The sequence below is a fragment of the Furipterus horrens genome, unplaced genomic scaffold (genome assembly GCF_987537825.1).
Source record: "Furipterus horrens unplaced genomic scaffold, mFurHor1.1.pri manual_scaffold_13, whole genome shotgun sequence".
NCBI classification, from domain to species: domain Eukaryota; kingdom Metazoa; phylum Chordata; class Mammalia; order Chiroptera; family Furipteridae; genus Furipterus; species Furipterus horrens.
In genome coordinates this window covers 37,955,395-37,975,710 of record NW_028327183.1, presented here as the reverse complement: position 1 = coordinate 37,975,710, position 20,316 = coordinate 37,955,395, and the positions used below count along the sequence as shown (strand labels likewise).

Genomic DNA, 20,316 nt, shown 5'->3' with positions numbered 1-20,316 from the left:
ATTGCATAACCCAACCCTGCCAGGCTGGAGGAACCTTTTCTTATCCCCTAGGTTTTCAGACTTAGTGAATTTTACTGTGTAACCCAAGCCTGGCCTACCTTGCTTCAGGAGACCCCTGGTGCATCTCTAGTCTCAAAATGAAAACATCCTCCTTTTCCTTCATCTCCCTCTTCCCCTGGGGAAGACTTCATAGGGAATTGCTATGCCCTCTCTGTGTACTCCTTTCTTGCATAGGTGGTAGATCCTTAAATTATTGGCCTTGATTGACTGCCAGACCCCCTGTTTGTATTGAAATTAAAGAAGGGATATAGTTGCTAGCCATTGGAGTGAAGACTCTTCCTGTATTTCTTGTACAATTTCTAAAATTTTGGCAAAATTTTCTATACAAAAGATATGATCACTTGAGTATCTAAACACCTGCCAGAGTGTGGACATTTTCCAATCTCATGGATCCTGAGGGGCTAACCAAAGTAGATGTCTGAATTGGTGTGGTATTCCCTCCTTGGTCCACATCCATAGAGGCAGTTCCCCTAGTTCCACAAAATTTGTGTAGTATATCTATGGACAAAGTCAGCATCCCTGAATACATTTATCAGCTTTTTTATATATTTAACAAAACTTATAAGCATGTTGGAATTTTGGATAAGGGCCTTTATAAAGTACATTTAAAAAGTGCCCTGGCCCTGACTGCTGTGGCTCAGTGAATTGAGCGTCGGCCTGCGAGCCAAGTGTCGCTGGTTTGATTCCCAGTCAGGGCACACGACTAGGTTGCATGTCAGGGCCCCAGTTGGGGGTGTGAGTGAGAGGCAACCACACAGTGATGTTTCTCTCCCTCTCTTTCTTCTTTCCCTTCTCTCTAAAAATAAAATAAATAAACAAATAAGTAAATAATAAATAAAAAGAAAAATAAATAAAAAGTGCCCTGGTCCCAACTGTTCCACAGATTCTGGGTTAATGGGGTAGAGTGTGAGGTCCTAAACAATCTAAGAAAAAGCCTTAAAATCTCCCCTATATCTGCCCTGTCAAAGTTTTCTCAGGATGTTTCTGTCCACAGACTATTACTAGGTGTTGATTAATTGCCTTTAGCCAATGCTCCTCCTAACAATGCTTATATAGACAGCCTAGGGAGGGACCTCTTCTGGCCTTTTTGGATAACATCTCTGGAATACGAGGGTTTCCCAACTACTTCTCTCTCTTACAGCCCAACATATACAACATTGCCCTTCTTTGCAGCGTCTACAAGGGGAATACAGATATAGATAAATTGTCAAAAGCCTTGTGGGTCAGTGAGGTGTAGCAGACCTATAACAGCCTGATGATTTAAACATATCCTTCTTCCAGCCATGTTTTAGAGACAGAAAAGACTAGGAACTTGTGTGGTAGATGAAAATAGGGACAGTGAAACAAAGGAAAGACTTAGGGTGAAGGAAGTAACAAAGAGAGCCCCCTGGCTGCAGGTTTTCTTGGGATCCTTAAAATTTAAAGGAAATAAAAGGTTTATGCCCAAGAAGGGGCATGGCTATTTCTTGAGAGGGAAAGAGCAAGACACCTGCCTAGCAAATGCAGCAGGCTTACAATAGGACAATGATTTAAACTTACTGTTTCCTGGGCATGTTAGAGGCAGAAAAGACTAGGGGATTTTCTGTAGTGGGTCCAAAGTGTGCTGTTTTGTGAGAGGCACTCCCAAAGGCCATTACCCCCAACTCTCTTACGTGTTTTGGTTTCTCCCCTTGTCTAAAACAATCCAGAGGGACTTGGAGATATGGGTGACCAATCTTTATTTTTCACATCCCCAGGTGAGTCAAAGTTACATTACAGTGATTGGAGTTTTCTATGAGACTCTTGCATGTCTTAGGGATTAACCCTAGACACCTCTGTGAGGCCCCCAGTCATGTAGGGACACCTGAGAACTCGGAATGGAGGGAGGATGTGCCTCTTCAGTCTTTGGAGGCCAGGTGAACCCAGTCCCTCATTTTAGATCTTTTACTCATTTCTGCCTCAAAATATAGGCCCAGCATGTCTGAATACCCCTCCTCCCACTGTTGCATTTCCCTTTTAACCTCAAAGGTGAAACAAGCAATAAAACATTGCTGGTGAGACTGTTATTCACTGTGTTCCAAGTGGCTGGAGACAAAGGGTGTGACCTGAGTCAAGGTACCAAAAGATGTTACTGGGCAGACCTGAAACAGGGGGAGGATTTCCCCATCTCCTTGGTTCTTGCCTCACCTATAAGAGAGGAATTTGAGCAAGAGACAACATGTATAGTGGAAATGAAATAGCAAGTTTATTTACACACTTGAGCAAAATGCCTACAAGAGGGTACTCAGCTAATCTGAGTGCCCCAACTATTGGTGTTCAGGGATTATATACTTTAGATAGCTTCCGGATACCTCTTCTTCTCTCACTTATAGACCGTGGGATCAATATACAGTTACAAAAGCTTTCTTCCTAAACTAGTAAAGATTTCTCTACTAGTTGGTAAAATTGCTACAGAGGTTCCCTATCACAGCAGTTTCAAGGACTCCCGTCTTCCTATATTATGTTTGCTTATGATGTTTGAATGCCTGGTAATCTTATTGGACTGGGCTCAGGGCTGCTGAATCAACAGAATAGAGAGCTCTCCCTGCCTTGTTTTACTATCTATCCTGCCTAACATATAAAAAATATATAAAAATAAAAATAAAAAAGGGAAATAAGAAAAGCAGAAAGAAAAAACAAAAAGAAAGTAAAAAGTAAAATAAAAGAAAATTTAAAAATAAAAAAGGAACAAAAAAATTGTAAAGCAAAAAACTTAAAAAAGAGGAAAAAGGAACTCTCCTTTGCAGAATTTGGTGCCTTCTGTTATCTCCCTTTTGATATACTGTTTTTGTAGTTTGTTGGATTCTGCTTCATCGTTGTCTGGTGCTGGCCACTCGGCATGGGCCCATAGGAAGGAATTCCAGCTCAGGCCAATGTCCATGTGCTTTCCATGACTTGCCCTCTACAACCTGCTTGAAGCTACAGGCCATCCACAGTTGTGGCTACCTCTGCTGGTCCTGGCTACACCTGGGAAATACCAAGCTGCACTCCAAAGCCAGCTTGCACCAACACTGCACCTGGTTTTACCAACAGAAGCTCAGAGGTAGGCCAGCAAATGTCCCAAGGCACCCCAGGATCTGAAGGAGCTCTGGCAGAATGGAGAACATGGAACTGATGGGTCTCTGGTGACAGGGAGGTGCTGTTCAGGCTTCAGGGAGGGTGGTGGGTGTAGCCCTCACCACAGAGCCACTGAGTCTGTCCTGAATTTTGCCCTGCTTTGGGCAGGGTAGAACGCCTAGTATTTAGATGGGTGGGATCCCCGGAGTCCAGCAGTTGGGTTGGCTAGGATGGTGTTTCTATCAGATCTCCTGGATCTAATGTGAGGGGGAAATGCTAATCAGGTTCATGGAAAGTGGGAGCAATGGGCCCTTCCCACAGCCAGTCACTAATTCCCACTGAGTCAGCCCAGACTCCTACACCCCTGGCCTATGCTGTTGGCTCCTCCCATGGGGGCAGGGCAAGAGAAATTCCTATGGGTGGGTAATCGCCTTCCTCCAGGCTGATGCAGCTTGGAGGGGATTGCTTTACCCTGAAAAGATGAAGACATTATTTCTAAATATTCATAAGACACTACAAAGACTAACCAAATTAAGAATAAGCAAAAATAATCAACATCAGGAATATTAAATAATGTGCACTATAATGCAGATTTTAGAAAGAGTAAAATTACACCTGTTGATCTGAAGGGATATAAAAATTAGACTGTTGTTTAAGCAAAGCAAGTTAGAGAAAACAACATATAGCATAGTGCCACTTTAAAATGTAAATAAAGACAAATCAGATATATGTGTAATGTTGGTATGAGGAAGGAGAAAGGTGAGGAGAGGTAAATAAGCTTTGTTGAAATTGTAGGTAGGCCTAAAAGAATTGGGGTGAAGGCATGATATTACATATTTATATATCTTCACTGTTTATTACTTGTAGTAAAATACATTATAATTGTAATTTGGGTAGAGAAATATAAAAGATATATTTAAAATGTATATATGCAAGGAAAACGAAAGTTCTAATTCAGACAGCTCCTATTCAAATATTAAAATAGAAGTAGAAACAAAGCCAGTGCTAAGATTCAGATACTTCTGTTTTTTTAAAATCTCCAATTCTTGGAGGTTCTTCTCCTTTAGAAAACTGATCTTCTCAAACATTTTTAATGATGCAATTTAATATATATCACTTTACCTGTAAAAATTACCATAAATCAATGTTTAAAGAAAGTATCTCTCATAGGATCTGACTGAAGGGGAAGTTATAAAGGAATGAAAAGTCTATGAAATCTTCGATGAGAGGCAATTCCTTCTGCAGAGCAGTACCAGTCTCCTACACACAAACTATAAACTTTCTATAGGGCCTAATATCAAAGACATGAGAAGGTTCCTAATTCCAAATACATAGCTAACTATCCACAAAACTCTCTAAACTTTACCTTTTTAGGCTTATATTTTAGTCATGTAAACATTTTTCAAATGTATATATCTATTTCATATGTATATAACAATTAGGAGGAAAATGGGTGTCAAATTACTTTGTGACATGCTAGAATATACAAGTTGAACTCTGGGGTTTGTTGTCTACTTTTGGACTCTCTTCTACTCCATTGACCTGTTTGTCTATCCTTAGAAAACACCACAGTCCTTATTGCTTTCTCATAGCTTTATCAAGTCTTGAAGTCAGATACTACAAGTCCTTGTGCTTCCTCAATACTGATTTTGGCCATTCTAGGTCTTTGGATTTCTATACTAATTTTAGAATATTTTATGAATTTCAAAATAAACAGCATGCTGGTAGTTTGGGATGGCATTGAATCTACAGATAAATTGGAAAATTTTATTAAAGATATTGAGTTTTCAGTTGTGACAGTGACCAGAGAGGAGAGAGGAAGGGTATAACAGGGGAAAGAAGGAGAAGGGTCTAGTCAAGGAACAAGTATAAAGGACCCCAACAGGGTGGGTATTGACTGTGTAGAGAAGGGGTGAGCATGGCAGGGGAGAGCAATGGGGGAAAATAGGACAACTGTAATTAAACAAGTTAAAAAATAATATATATGTATATATTTTAAAAGATATTGTTTTCCATTCCACAGCGATGATATCTTCAATTTTAAAAATCTTGTCTAAATTCTCTCAGCAATATTTAATAGTTTTCCATGTAAACACTGTTTCTATCTGTAATTAAACATATTCCTAAGTATTTTATGTTTCTTGATACTATTATAAAAAGTGTTTTTGTCTCATTTTACAATTTTACACTGATAATATAATGGTATACATCTATGGTTAATTTATTTTTGATGAAAGTGCCAAAGCAACTCAATTTAAAGTCTTGTTAACAAAAAGTGAAAAAAATAACAAAATACCCCGGCTGCTGTGGTTCTGTGGATTGAGCATCGGCCTGTGAGCCAAGTGTCGCTGGTTCGATTCCCAGTCAGGGCACATTACTAGGTTGCATGTCAGGTCCCCAGTTGGGGACGTGAGAGGCAACCACACAGTGATATTTCTCTCCCTCTCTTTCTCCTTTCCCCTCTCTCTAAAAATAAAATAAATAAACAAACAAATTATTTTAAAAAAAAGAATAACAAAATATCTATACGAGGAGAAAAAACAAATCTCAAGTTATATTTCATATTACACAAAACTATTAATTCTAGGTGAATCACTTACCTAAAATTAAAAGCATCTGAATGAAAATAGAATTTTCTATATATCTTGAATCATTGAGCTTTACTTAGTTTTATGTTTAAGAACATAATCTGTGTTAAATCTTTGGTAGTTATATTGACTTTTTTTTTATGACTTGACACATCGTCTAACTTAGTGTTTCCTGTAAAAGCAAGTGAACCCTGTGGTGAGTCCCATTAAATTAGGTAAAGTTGGTTGATAGCACTTCCAGATTCTAACCAATCCAGAAACTACTAAGTATCATTTTTCAGCTCTACTAATTTCTCTGTCTATGCAGCCTCTTGATTTCTTAGGCCTACTTCTTCATCTACTTTTAACCATACTCATACTTACACCTATGCCATGCACTGCACCCAAGTATGGAAGGTCACACAGCAATCTCTCCATCTATAAAGAGCTTATTTCTATCAGGAATTCAGTTCAAGTTTTCCTTGCCTCCACCACTCTTAGATAGCCCCAAAGGATTATTTTTATCTTATCAAGGTATTTTGTGCTATCATGAAAATGAAGACCTTTCATAGTCTTCTACATTCTAATTGCAATGAAAGTTTGTAGTGTGCAGCTTTACTGAAAGGGATTCGAAAACGAAGGCACAGGCACTCTGAATAGTGATAAGAAAAAAATGCTTTATTAGAGGAAGAGTGTAAATCAATAGTAAGACACAGAGTAAGGCAGAAGGGAGTTCCAGGGGCAATACATCACCAACTGAGCTATCAGCAACCGAAGTCACAGAGCAACACACCAGGGCAGCGGTCCTCCAGAGCCTCGATAGAAACACTAGGGTTCCCGGGCAGTGCATCCACTCCACGGCTGAAGCTTCAGAGGGCCAATCCATGCTCCCTAGCTTATAGAGATTTTACTAACAATAATTATATGAAGATAATTGCTCTCTATGGGACAAGAAACACCTGGTGGGTCCTTGGCCCCTCGGAACTGGTCAGATTCCCAGAGTATCCAGAGCCACCCCACCACTCTTTCTAGTGTTCAAGGTCGGTACAGTCTTGGCGCTTTTCCCTTCTGGGGTCATGGCCGAAACCATGTCCCCAGTTCACTTTTTATGCCTCAGAAGTACAAAGTTAAATTCTGTTCTTATTTTAATAACCTCCTTTCCATGACATCCTCATTCTAAAGATGTTACCTTTATTGATCTGGGGGCTAGTTACCATGGTTTGTTCAGTTTGAAAATATTTAATGAGCTGTACATGTATAATTTTTGCACTTTTGTGTATGAATATAATTTATCTTAAGTAGTTTACTAAAAAAATCTAAGGAAGTTATTTATAATTCATCTTTTTCTATCTCGTGGGGAAATATTAACTCTATATTATCTAATACCTGCATCATCTTGAATGCTATGTTTGAAGTCAAAACCAGAAAAGGAGTAGTGTAACTTAAAAAAAAAATTTTTTTTTAAAGCTTGGCAATGATTAGATCCATTGCCTATGTTTTAAAGGCTCTTCAAATGAGAAGTAGACAGGTATAAATGAATAAACAGTGATAATGCAACAGGTAGGATAACTCAAGTATTCTGTCGAATACTGCTAAGACTAAAGAAGGCTGCCACTAAAAGATATTAGGGCTTAATAATATATTTTCATGTGTAGTGCTTTAGTTATTTGAACACTAGAAATTCTCTGTGAATTATCTTGTGTTGTATTCCAAGAATCCCTCCCTTCAAAATCTATTGGTTTCTGAGTTCAGTACTAAAGAATACTATCTTACCTAAGTCAATTTGATTCCCAAGTTTCACAGAGTAGCAAGTTTGAATAGTATGGTATCAAAAAAATTTTGTTCCTACAATCAGATTGTGACAAATATTTATTTTCTTTCAATTGATTAACAATTTGATTTGCTAATTTATAACATCACATTTTCATAACTGATTCTGGACATACAGTTGACCATTAAACAAGGCTAGGATTAGGAACCCTGACCTTCCTGCAGTCAGAAATCTGCATGGAACTTTTGACTTTCCCCAAACTTAACTAAAGTTGGCCCTTCACGTTCACACATTCAGTCAACTGTGGATCAAAAATATGTTAGGAATTCCCAACCAACTGCTGGGAATCCATGGTTGGTATGCAAAAATACTGTTTTCAAACCAAAGTTGGTTGAATCTGCAGGTTTGAAAACTGGATACAAAGCACTAACTATATTTATTGAAAAAAACCTGTGTATCAGTGAATCCACACAGTTCAAAACTGCATTGTTCAAAGGTCAACTGTGTTATCTTGTGTTCTCCTAGAAAGTTTTAATATTAGAATTAAGATAAATTCATAAAAATAGGTAACTTGCTATCTCATATCTTAGTCTCTGTCCTGGAAGGGTTCCTAAAACATTTCAGATTTTACTTATAAATATATCTAGTTTGATTTCTTCTTTAGTAGCCTTGTAACATTTTAAGTAATTTTTGGTCTAATTTTAAAATGCTCCTTTTGGAGAGAAGTATTAAGATTTTACAATTGTCAATTTAATTTCTTTATAAAAATCACAGGTTTTGTCCAGATTTTGTGCTATAGTATAAAAATATCTATAATACTTTTAAGATTTTTAATTGAGATAAAATTAATATATCATTATATTCACCCTTGTAAAGTATACTGTTCAGTGGCCTTTACTGTATTCAGTTATGCAACTTACAGCACTAATCCCAGAATATTTTCATCATAAAAAATGATACAGTCCTTTTAAATTTAAATAGGTTGTGATTTCAGTTTCTCATTCACAGAGCTGTTTGTCATCCTTACTTCCTTACATGAGTCACTAGTTTTCTATTTTTTAAGTCAATGTGGGGAGCTGCTCCTTGTGGTTTAGGGAATTGTAGCCCTGGCCTGAGCCTGACCTGCTGCCTCCCCACCCTACCCCTCACCCCTGTCTATGCTTGTCTTTAAGTCTCAACAAAGGCTGCGTAGAAGACGTACCCAGAACCATTCAGAGGATTTCCACCGGAATTGGATTTAAAGAATGCTTATTATGCTTTAGAACTTGCTCTGTTTTCCTTTATCTCTTAATTAAGTATAAACAATCTCTAGCAAGAAATATATGAAACCTTGTACCTAGCGACAGTGTGGGGTCAAGATGTTTGATAGACTCTGGCACAGACTAGTCATTGTACCTGCTGTACTGGAATTTGTAATCTGTTATTGCCAATTGTAATCCAGTCACCTGAAAGCTATTGATGATTTATGAATTTTAATCTTGTATCTCCCATGCGTATCCTCAATAAAAGGCATGAGGGATGGAGGTCTGGCTGCTATTCTCCACTAGAGAAGGTAGCCACCTCCCTGCTCCCCAGACAAAATACAGTGTCCTGGATAGATATGTTCTGCTCTGGTCATGAAGCCTCTGCTGGACAGAGTAGTTTCCAACCGAGCCTAGGGCGTTGGAGGCACCTCCACCTCATCTGACACCTAGATGAGAGGCACTCAAGAGAAGTGACACTTGGAATGGCTGTGGGGCCAAGAGCCTGACCATGGACAACCACACTGCACGGAAGGGAATTTTGGCGCCTCGCCCAAGGTAAGGGCTTGCAGCCCCCGGGCTCTTTCCAGAAAGGGCTGCCTGTGTGGTTAAGATAGGGGAGGGAGGATTTTTCTTTCTGCCATTCTCTGGCAGGGGTTTTTGTTTTGCCTTTGTCTCCTCTGATTTACTAAAGGACCATTTTGGCTTCTCTCATTCAATAAATTGCCACAAAACTGCGGGCACGGGTCGAGCACTTAAAAGCCAATAGAGCGCTTGCCGCTATAAGTCTCCCATGACAGGATAAGTCAGTTCACAGGCCAGGTTAGAGCATTAGGCTCCTGCCAGCTGCAAGTAAAAGTCCATGCAACCTCAGGAACACAGTCACAAGCGCTCACTGCCCAACATTGTGGCGTCTCTCCCTGAATAGGATTTTATAAGAGCAATAGAAACTTTAGGCCAGAAATAGGATTTATATGAGGGCTCTGGCGATGACCAAGCTCTGAAGAGGCACTTCTTCCCTCTGGCCCGAATTCTTGGGTGCCCCTATGTGACTTGGGACCTAACAGAGGTGTCTGGGGTTAATCCCTGAGATGTGTAGGGGCCTCGTAGGACATCTCACCTCATCCAGGGACATGCAAAATAAGAACTGGTCATTCAGTGCTCTGAGCCCTTCCAGTTGGTTTAAATGACTGAGAGAGAAACTGAGGCACATAAGAGAGGTAGGGATGACCAGGGGGTGACACCCTTGGGAGCCCTCCTCACAAGCAGCACATTTTGACCCCCTACACTAATTAATCCCTAGTTTAGAGTCAGGAAAATTACTGGTCCACTTTAAGCAAGAGGCAGGAGAAAAGGGTGAAACCAAAACTGACAAAAAGGGACCCACTACCCATGAAAGAATGAGATCAGGGTTATCCAAAGAACAAGAACTTTACTTTCAGTTTCTACAGCAACTAATAAAAGGAACTGGATGCCAAATTAAGGAAAGGCATTTGATTAATTTACTGCATACTGCCGTGGCTCAAAGCACTGCAGTCTCAGAAAAACAAAGGGAAAGTAAGGAAAATAACTCAGGCTTAAAAGGTACTGCAGCCACGATAAAAGTAGAAAAGGGGGAGGAAGAGGGGAATATGTGGAGCGGTGCCAAACGATCGGCTCTGCAGACCCCTTCCCTCTGGGATGCTGAAAAGCCACAGTGTCTCTCGCCACCTCTGCCGCTGACACAGGCCCACCGGCTGACACAGTTCTGCCTACTGCCCAAACCTTGACAGAAAAACTGTAAAAAAGTTTTTCCTACAATTGCCTAAAAACTAAGGTTTTTTTAGTAAAATAATTATATATTGTGGTATATTACTCAAATATTTAACTAATATTCAAAAATTCATGTCTCTCAATGCTAAGAACTGAATTTTTGTCAACCTATATTAATATATACCTTTTATTATCACTTTAAATAAATAGCCTAATATCATTTCATAACATATATTCCATGGTTGACAAAATTTCCAAGATTTAAAATTTAAAAGACTTCCTTATAGTCCTAGCCTATTTCAAAGAGCCCTTGAAATATTTCAAGGATTTATTATTTTCTTCTTACCAAAAAGAAGAAAACTCTAGACCAATTAGGCTTAATACATTTTAAAATACTTGGAAAGCTTTGTCAAATAAGGACATTTTACAAAAATCTCCAAAAGACTACAAAGTTCTAATTACCTATAATTCTAATAACTATTTTAAAATATTATATTACAGAATTGCATATATTACAAAACATCTAACCATATAAGTCTTTAAAACAATAACTAAATTCTAAACCTAGGAGTTACTAAATCCTATGAACAATAGGGTAATTAATCTGCTATTCAAACCCATACAGGAAATGACAGGATGACTAAAAGAAAAAGAAAAAAAAAGTAACACTTTTAAACTCCAGCCGTTTTTCAGCTGCAGCCTGTCATCTCAACCACTTCTCTCTAGCCCCTGCCCTGAGAAAGCAGAGCAGGAATAACAAAGGCCATTCTAAGACAAAAACTCTTAAAAGTCACCTTTGTAACAAAAAGCTGGCCAAATATTTATTTAAAAATTACAAAAATAAATAAATAAGCCATATAAATCAATTTAAAAAATTCCTTAGAAAAACTCAAAAACAATTAGCTAATACCTTTGCTCATTTACAGCAATCTATATATAGCCCAGGCAAGCTTACAATTAGCCCTGAAAAAAGTCCAGCAGTTCCAGCCTTGGCAATATTTAGGTTTCACCTTATTTAATAGGACAATACTACCTCAAGCAGAAAAAAATGTTCCTTCTACCCCATTAACTCTCGACAATCTTCAACAGTTATTAGAAATCATTAATTGGATAAGGCCCAGTTTAGGTATAGCTACTCAACAACTTACCTTTTTAATACCCTTAAGGGAGAATCAGATCTAAACTCATCTCTACTTTGTCTCCTCAGGCTTTAAAAGAACTTGAAATTGTAAATCAGCATATTAGAACTAGGCAAATAGAAAGAATTAACCCTTTCTACCCAATTAGACTTTTCTGCTTTCCTACATTACGTTCCCCTACGGGATTTCTAAGACAGCTACAGCCACAACTTACTATGATTGAATGGCTATTTCTTTTCCACCAACCTCAAAAAACTATAACTACTTATATCTCTGCCCTTTTTCAGCTAGTAATCAAGGGGCAAGACAGAGCTCGGCAATTATTCAGCTATAACCCAGAGGTTATCTACTTGCCTCTAACTCAAATGTATTTACAACAGCTTTTTAGTCAATCTCTGAACTTCCAATGTGCTATAGCTGATTATGTTGAAAAGCTCGGGATCAATCTTCCTTCAGATAAACTTTCACAAAATATATCTCAATTAAATCTATGTATTAAAAACAAAATTAGTCTGGGACAAAAACTATTTTCATAGATGGATCAGGAAAAACTGGAAAAGCACCCATTACATGGAGGAAAGGACAAAGTTGGAAAGATTGTGTAACTCACAACCACTCATCCACCCAGAGAGCTGAAAACTCTGGAGCCATTATGGCTCTCCAACAATGGCCAAATGAACCCCTGAATCTAGTCTGTGATTCTGGCTACACAGTGTATACTATACTCCACATAAATCAAGCTTTACTTAAGGAGTCTATAGATCCCCAGTTACTTAGTTTATTCCTAACTTCACAAAGCTTAATTAATAGGAGAGCGCATCCTGTATTTGTCACCCATATTTCCTCTCACTCAGGCCCTATGGCAAAAGGCAATGAACATGCTGAAGCCTTAGTCAGTGTATTAACTACCTTCCAAAAGGCAGTCACCTCTCATCAGTTTTACCACCAAAATTTTCAAGCACTTCACAAAGAATTTTGCATTCCTTGCTCTCAAGCTAAGCAAATCATTCGGGAATGCACAGATTGCCAGGCACTGCGCACATCGCCTTCCAGCAGTGGGATCAACTCTTGAGGACTGGCCCCCCAATTAATTTGGCAAACAGATATCATGCATTACCCACCTTTTGGAAAGCTTAAGTATCTCCATATATCAATAGATACTTAGTCTGGAGCATTACATGCCTCTGCCCTTACAGGAGAATCAGCCAAGCATATTCAAGCACATTGGCTCAAGTTCCTTAGGTTGACCATAGCAAATAAAAACTGACAATAGGCCAGGCTATATAGCCTTCTCCATCCAAGAATTTTTACAACAATGGGACATTAAACATAAAATAGGAATTCCATATAATCTAACGGGCCAAGCCATAATTGAATAGGCCCACCATACTTTTAAAAATCTTCTTAAAAAACAAAAAAGGGGGAGTATGGAGTCTTCCCCAAAGAATCTAACTAACTTAGCAATTAATACTTAAAATTTTTAAAATTGTGATGACTCCTGTACTACTCCTATTGAAAAACACTTCTGTCATCATGGACTGGAAGATAGAGAACTTTGTCCCTTAGTGCTGTATCGGGACCCTCAAGGAGCACAGAACTGGGAGGGCCCAGTTGATTTGCTAACATGGGGGAGGAGATATGACCGTGTTCCTACGTCCACAGGACCTTCGTGGCTACCAGCAAAATGAGTGAAACCATACCATGGGGGATGGCCCACACCTGTCGATCACCCAGTCAGATCAGATCAGGCAACTCGAGGACTTGACCGATCAGCTGTCTCAGCTGGCAATAAATGAGCACTGACACCGGAACCAAGTCCATCACCAGCGCCAGAGGAGATGGGCAAGAGGAGTAGGGCGGGGGATGGAACTCAGCCCCTCCCGAACCTAGAAAAATAACTTGGGAAGTTTTGAAAGCCCTTGATAATTAAGATGAGGAAGTAATAAAAAATACTGGAGCACAGGACACCCCTGAAAACCGTTTACTAGCTTTTTTATCTGTGGTGTCCTCCAATTCGATAAAAAAAAAATCTAACAATTATAGTCATATTAAGTTGTCTCGGAGGTCTAGGCCTCTCTGCTGAGACAGAACACATATATTGAAGCCATGTAATTGATCCACTGGTTTTTTAAGCTCCTTACCTGGTGGAACTCTGGGCCTCCTCTGTCTAAAAATGACATTAAGTGGACTGGAGGCACCTGGCTCCCACCTGATAGGCCTTTGGAAGAAAACAGTATGAATGACTCATGCACATGGACAAAGGGGAGGGACATGATTGTGGGAGAAGGGATGGGCTGGGAGGGGGGAGCAATGGGGGAAAAATGGGACAACTGTAATTGAAAAACCAAAAAAGAAAATTAAAAAAAAAAAGTAAGTTGACCTAAACATAAGAGCTAAAACTATAAAACTCCTAGAATATGCTAAAACCCTCATGACATTGGATTTGGCAATGATTTCTTGGATACGACAGCAAAAGCATAGGAAACAAAAGAAAAACATAGATAAGTTGCACTACATAAACATTTAAAAGTTCTGTGGATTAAAGGACATAATCAATAGAATGAAAGGGCAAAATAGTAGAAAATATTTCCAAACCATGTATCTTATAAGGGGTTCATATCCAGAATATATAAACAACTTTTGCAACTCAACAACAACAAAAGCAAATAACCCAATTAAAAGTGGACAAAGGATTTGAATAGACATTTCTTCAAAGATGATGATATGCAAATGGCCAAAAAGCAGATTAAAAATGCTCAATATTAATAATCATAATGAAATACAAATGAAAGCCACAGTGAGATATCACCTTACATCCATTAGGATAGGTGCGAGAAAAAAAAAGAAAAAACCACCAGAAAATAGAAAGTGTTGGTGAGGATGTGAAGAAATTGGAATTCTTATGCACTTTTGGCAGGAATGTAAAATGGTGCAGCCACAGTGGAAAACAGTATGGCAGTCCTCTACATCCAAAACATTAAGAATAGAACTACCTATGATCTAAAAATTCCACTTCTGAATATATCCCCAAAGAATTGAAAGCAGAGTCTTGAAAAAAAAAAAGAAAACAAACATTGTGTGACCGTCCCTACCAATACTATATATATATCAGAGCATTTGCCTGCTTGCTTCTCCATGCTATCTGGAACCCTGTGTTTACCGTTAATGAATAAGTTCTATGCCCATGATGTCTATAAGGAAAAATAGCAAGCTAATATGTCCATGATAGGGACAGTCGGGATCCGAGAAGAATATTGGACCGCAGCCAGTACTCCCCCCGGAATTGCCTCTTGCGAGCCAATTAATCAGCCAGCAAAGACTATTACATCGTCTTTCTGCAGGAGCACAGAGGTCTCCGTTATAAGAATTCCTGGCACGCCCTTACAAGCTGAGAGTTGGGGGGCCTATTGGGAAATTAAAGGCAATACCAACTATGGTCTAGTTAAGGCATTTCCCCACATTACCTATGCCAAGCTAGCATGGACAGGGCTAGGTACTGGGGCTCCCATTATTTGCATTATGTCTCAAAGTCATAGTAGCCCATGGCATGTAAATATATGGAAAATAGAATTGCCATTTATAGAAAGAATTACAGTACAAGACTTTTCTCATATAATCACGATCCTAAAACAGGAAAAAGCTACCTTAACATCAAAACCTTAAGCAAAGAATAAGTTACTGTATGCACCTCTCACCCTTGTTTCTTGCTATTCCTGGGGTGCCTCAGATTAATTATAATCACTCCTTTAATGTATAGAATCTTCATATTACTGCTGGCTCTATTCACGCTAGCTGCATTACTTGGACTAATGTAACTCGGCTTAATTTAACAACCATCTTCATGGTGCAAAGGCAATCAGAAATTTGGTTGCCAATTAATGTCACCAGGAAATGGCGATACCCTAGAGGTCTCACCGCACTCAATCAAGCTCTCGCTGAAATTAGAGTCTGATGTTTTATAGGCACTCTTATTGCTTGTATTATCGCTGCTGTTGTTGTTCTTGCTACAGCTGCCACCGCTGCGACTGCCCTCGCAGTCTGTCCAGACTCCCCATATGGTAGAAGCCTTACTCATGAACACCACTCAAAAGATGATCCAACAGACTCGCATTGATCAGGAAATCCTAGTCTGAATCTCATCCATGTAATTGGCCATACTGTGGTTAGAGGAACGTCAGGATGCCCTGGTTACCAGGCAACAGCTCCCCTGTGACCCAGGGTTTTTGAAACTCTGCGTTACTCTCCTGAGATGGAATTCCAGCCAGCATTCCCAGGCAGACATCCAACACTGTCTTCGAGGGACCTTTTCTACCAACCTTAAAGGCCAAATTGATCAATTTCAGCTTAAACTCCATCAGCAGCTTATGGGCAGTAAGCAGCTTGCTGAACAAAAGGTGTTTCAAACCCGAAGTGATGACCTTCAATGACTTAACCCTAATAATTGGTTCCAAGGACTAAATTTACATATATGGATCATGGGAGCAGCTGGGTGTTTATTAATTGTTATTATACTCTGTGTCCTCTGATGTATCTACAAGTTATTTACCCACAATTGTATTTGAGGAAAGCAAGTAGCAAGCTTTATAGGCCTTTCTATTATAGATGTAACAAAAAACAAAAAAGGGGGAGATTTGGGGAACTGCTCCTTGTGGTTTAGGGAATTGTAGCCCTGGCCTAAGCCTGACCTGCTGCCCCCCTCCCTGTCCTGGCTGTGCTTGTCTTTGTCTCGACAAAGGCTGCATGGGAGACATACCCGAAAACCATTCAGAGGGTTTCCATGGGAATTGAATTTAAAGAATGCTTATTATGCTCTAGAATTTGCTCTGTTTTCCTTTATCTCTTAAGTATAAAAAATCCCTAGCAAGGAATATATGAAACCTTGTACCTAGTGCCAGTGTGGGGTCAAGATGTTTGATAGACCCTGGCACAGACTAGTCATTGTACCTGCTGTACTGGAACTTGTAATCTGTTATTGTCAATTGTAATCCAGTCACCTGAAAGCTACTGATGATTTATGAGTTTAATCTTGTATCTCCCATGTATATCCTCCTCAATAAAAGGCATGAGGGACAGAGGTCTGGCTGCTATTCTCCCCTAGAGAGGGTAGCCACCTCCCTGCTCCCCAGACAAAATACAGTGTCCTGGATAGATTTGTTCTGCCATGGTCGTGAAGAGTAGTTTCCAACTGAGCCTAGGGCATTGGAGGCATCTCCTCTTCAAGTCAAATAATAAAATTTTCTATTTTAGATTACTTACTTTTTTTTCAAACTTATTTTTTTACTTTAAAAATTTATTTATTGTTTTTAAACTTATTTCTACATCTTATAACTAATAATGCCTTTCTCTACACATTTTCGATTTCTTTTGCTTGTTTTAGCTCCTTGAGTTCTATATTGATTTTGTTAATGGTCTTCCTAGTATTTTAATATATGTATGCATATTGGGTTATAAAACTTCCAATATAACTTTGCCACTCTCAGGTTTTTCGATTGTGCTCTCATTTTCATTCACAGTTAATTAATGTATATCTTAAAAATTTAGTTCCTTAACCCACGTTGATCAAAGGGGGCACTAAATTAATATTTGAATATTTGATCACTATCTTACTGTCACTCTGGTCAAATAATTTGGCCTGTATATTTTCTTCTTTGAGGGGAACTAATTATTAGAAAAAAAGTATTCTCATCTCTTCCTACTTTTTAAATAGCTGTGCTTTCAACTACTCATCATTGTATCCACATGGTTTCAGACTGGTATTCATCTTTGTGCAGCATAAAAGATAAAGTCTGAATGAAGACTACTCACATATACTTTCTCTTTTCCGTTTAAAATTCCATGTTCAATGAGTGATGAAAACAGCTTCCCTATATGCATTACATTCATTTCTTTTTTTATTACAAATTCTTTGATTTATACAAAGGTAAACAATATCGTTAAAATCCTTCCCAAAAATAATAAGAAGTATAATTATGAAAAACTTTTATGATAATAATGGATAACTTTTACTAAGCAGTTACCATGTCAGAATTATTAGAAATAATTCTAAGTCTTTAAATTTATTCATTCGTTGAATCCTTACAACCAACACATAGAGCATAATTATATTTACTTTATATGAAATAAAATGCCACTAACATCTATTAATAAAAAGTAAAAAAAAAATCTGGAAGGATTCACAACACTTTGATAATAGTGGTTGATTTACCTTTATAGTATGAGATTGGAATAAGGGTTGGTGAAAAAAAGAACATAATGGTATAATGTGTATAATTTAGGCAAATTAAAAGAAAAATAACAAGCATACAGAGAAATTTTGGGTCATTTCAATCAGGGCAGATTTTATAACTGTGAACATTTAAAAGCAACCATAACATGAATAATAAAGTCAATTTTAAAAGCCATTATAATAAAAGTCCACATTTACTGAAATGGCAATCATAGTTTCTGGCATGATAAAAGTAAAGGTACAATATGCTTACCATGACTACACTTTCCTTAAAGACAAAGTCTGGTAGGATGTGTTCTACCAACTTGAGAGTAGTCATCTATAGTTAGTATCATTACAATTAATATTGGCATTTTAGTTTCTTGTTTTCTGTTTTATAAGAAAATATAAATTTGCGAAACAAAAAGATTAACAATGACCTCAAAAACAAAGTTAAATTTTTTAAAGGAATTAAAACACAATTTAAACAGTGATATTGGTGTAAGCACAAATATGTATATCAGAAAAAATAGCCGTGAAACACAAACAAATATAAAGAAGAATATAACATTAATACCAAGAAGACAGAACAAAATAATGGGAAATAAAAAAATTATTGAACATCTGCAATTAGTACAATATAAGGGAGGGGTGGGTAAATGCCAATTTAGAATTGAATCCATAATACAGAGTGAAATATGTTTGGATGAAAAATTTATACATAAAGAAACAAAGTTAGTGAAAAAGGGTAACTCTCAAACATTATTTTTTGTTTAAAATATTTAAGGAGGTGTCAAGAGTTTTAACTTTTATTATTCATCAGTATGAATTCCCTGATGACGAATGAGATCTGACCCACTACTAAATGCTTTCCCACATTCCCTACAGTTATAGGGCTTTTCGCCAGTATGAATTCTCAGATGTCGAGTAAGGTTTGAGCATTTATTAAAGGCCTTTCCACATTCATTACATTCATATGGTTTTTCATCTGTGTGAATTCTGTGGTGCTGAAAAAGTTGTGAGTTCTGAGTAAAGGCTTTCCCACATTCAAAACATTCAAAGGGTTTCTCACCAGCATGGATTCTCTGATGTTGCCGAAGTTGTGAGCTCTGAGTAAAAGCCTTGCCACATTCCTTACAATCATAGGGTTTCTCCCCAGTGTGAATTCTCTGATGATTAGTAAGTGCTGATCCACTACTGAAGGCTTTGCCACATTCCTTACACTCATAGGGTTTCTCACCAGTGTGAATTCTCTGATGCTGAACAAGTTTTGAGCTCTGAGTAAAAGCTTTGCCACATTCCTTACATTCATAGGGTTTCTCACCTGTATGAATTCTTGCATGTTGAAAAAGTTGTGAGCTCTTAGTAAAGGCTTTCCTACATATGTTACATTCATAGGGTTTTTCACCAGTGTGAATTCTCTGATGGTCAATAAGATTTGAGCAATAACTAAAGGCTTTTCCACATTCCTTACATTCATAGGGTTTCTTACCAGTATGAATTCTCTGATGTTGAGAAAGGTATGAGCTACAACTGAAGGCCTTTCCACATTCATTACATTCAAAGGGTTTTTCACCAGTATGAATTTTCAGATGTCGAGTAACATGTGAGCCACAACTAAAGAATTTCCCACACTCCTTACATTCATAAGATTTTTCACCAATATGAATTCTCTGATGTTGAATGAATTGTGAATTCTGACTAAAGACTTTTCCACATTTCTTACATTTATAGGGTTTCTCTTCATTAATTATTTGATGTAGAGTAAAGAATGTCTGCTGAATAAATGTGGGCATGTATTCATGAGTAAATATTTCTTGATTGAAATGCCCATTTTGATATCCCAGTTGTCTTTCAAGATGAGTTCCATATTCCAAAACATCTCTATAACTGGAGTATTCAAGGCCATACTTTCTAAGTCCCATTATCTCCCTCTGGCATGATTCTATTTCATAAACTTCCTTCTTTAGAGATAATAACTTGTTTTCACACATTGACTCCAGATCTGAAAGAAAATAAAATGGTAAACATTCTTTCCATCCATTTGTGAAAAGTTTAACTTTTATAATAGAAATGAAAAAAATTAAAGTGAAAATATCTGGTAGTAAATGACATACAGTTCTCAAGTATGTCTGTTTAATCTGAAAAATGGACCAAAAATGTATAGAAAGTAATGAGATACAGCCATGTACCCCATAATGACATTTCAGTCAATTATGGACCACATATGCAATGGTGATCCCATAAGTATATACTGGAACTGAAAAATCCCTATTGCCTAGAGACATACTAGCTGTTCTAAGGTTGTTGTTCAACATATTACTCACGTGTTTATGGTGAAGCTGGTGTAAGCATACCTACTACATGGCACACACAATTACAGTAGTAAGCTATGCCATCTAGGTTTGTGTAAGTACACTCTATGATATTCACACACCAATGAAATCACCTAACAATGTCATTCTCAGAATATATCCCTGTTGTTAAGTGGTGCATGTATAATACA

At 37.9% G+C, this 20,316-nt stretch overlaps 1 protein-coding gene across 4 annotated transcripts in view; it reads right to left on the bottom strand.

Annotated features, from left to right (window-relative positions):
- Positions 1–17,773: 17,773 nt before the first annotated feature.
- ZNF383 (zinc finger protein 383) overlaps positions 17,774–20,316 on the bottom strand; it is a 42,080-nt gene continuing 39,537 nt past the window's right edge. For all 4 annotated transcript variants that reach the window (XM_090260690.1, XM_090260689.1, XM_090260691.1 and 1 more), the window contains exon 5: positions 17,774–19,815. In XM_090260690.1, coding sequence (XP_090116816.1) covers positions 18,623–19,815 — 1,193 coding nt within the window. In that variant the 3' untranslated portion in view covers positions 17,774–18,622. The remainder of the gene's footprint in view (positions 19,816–20,316) is intronic.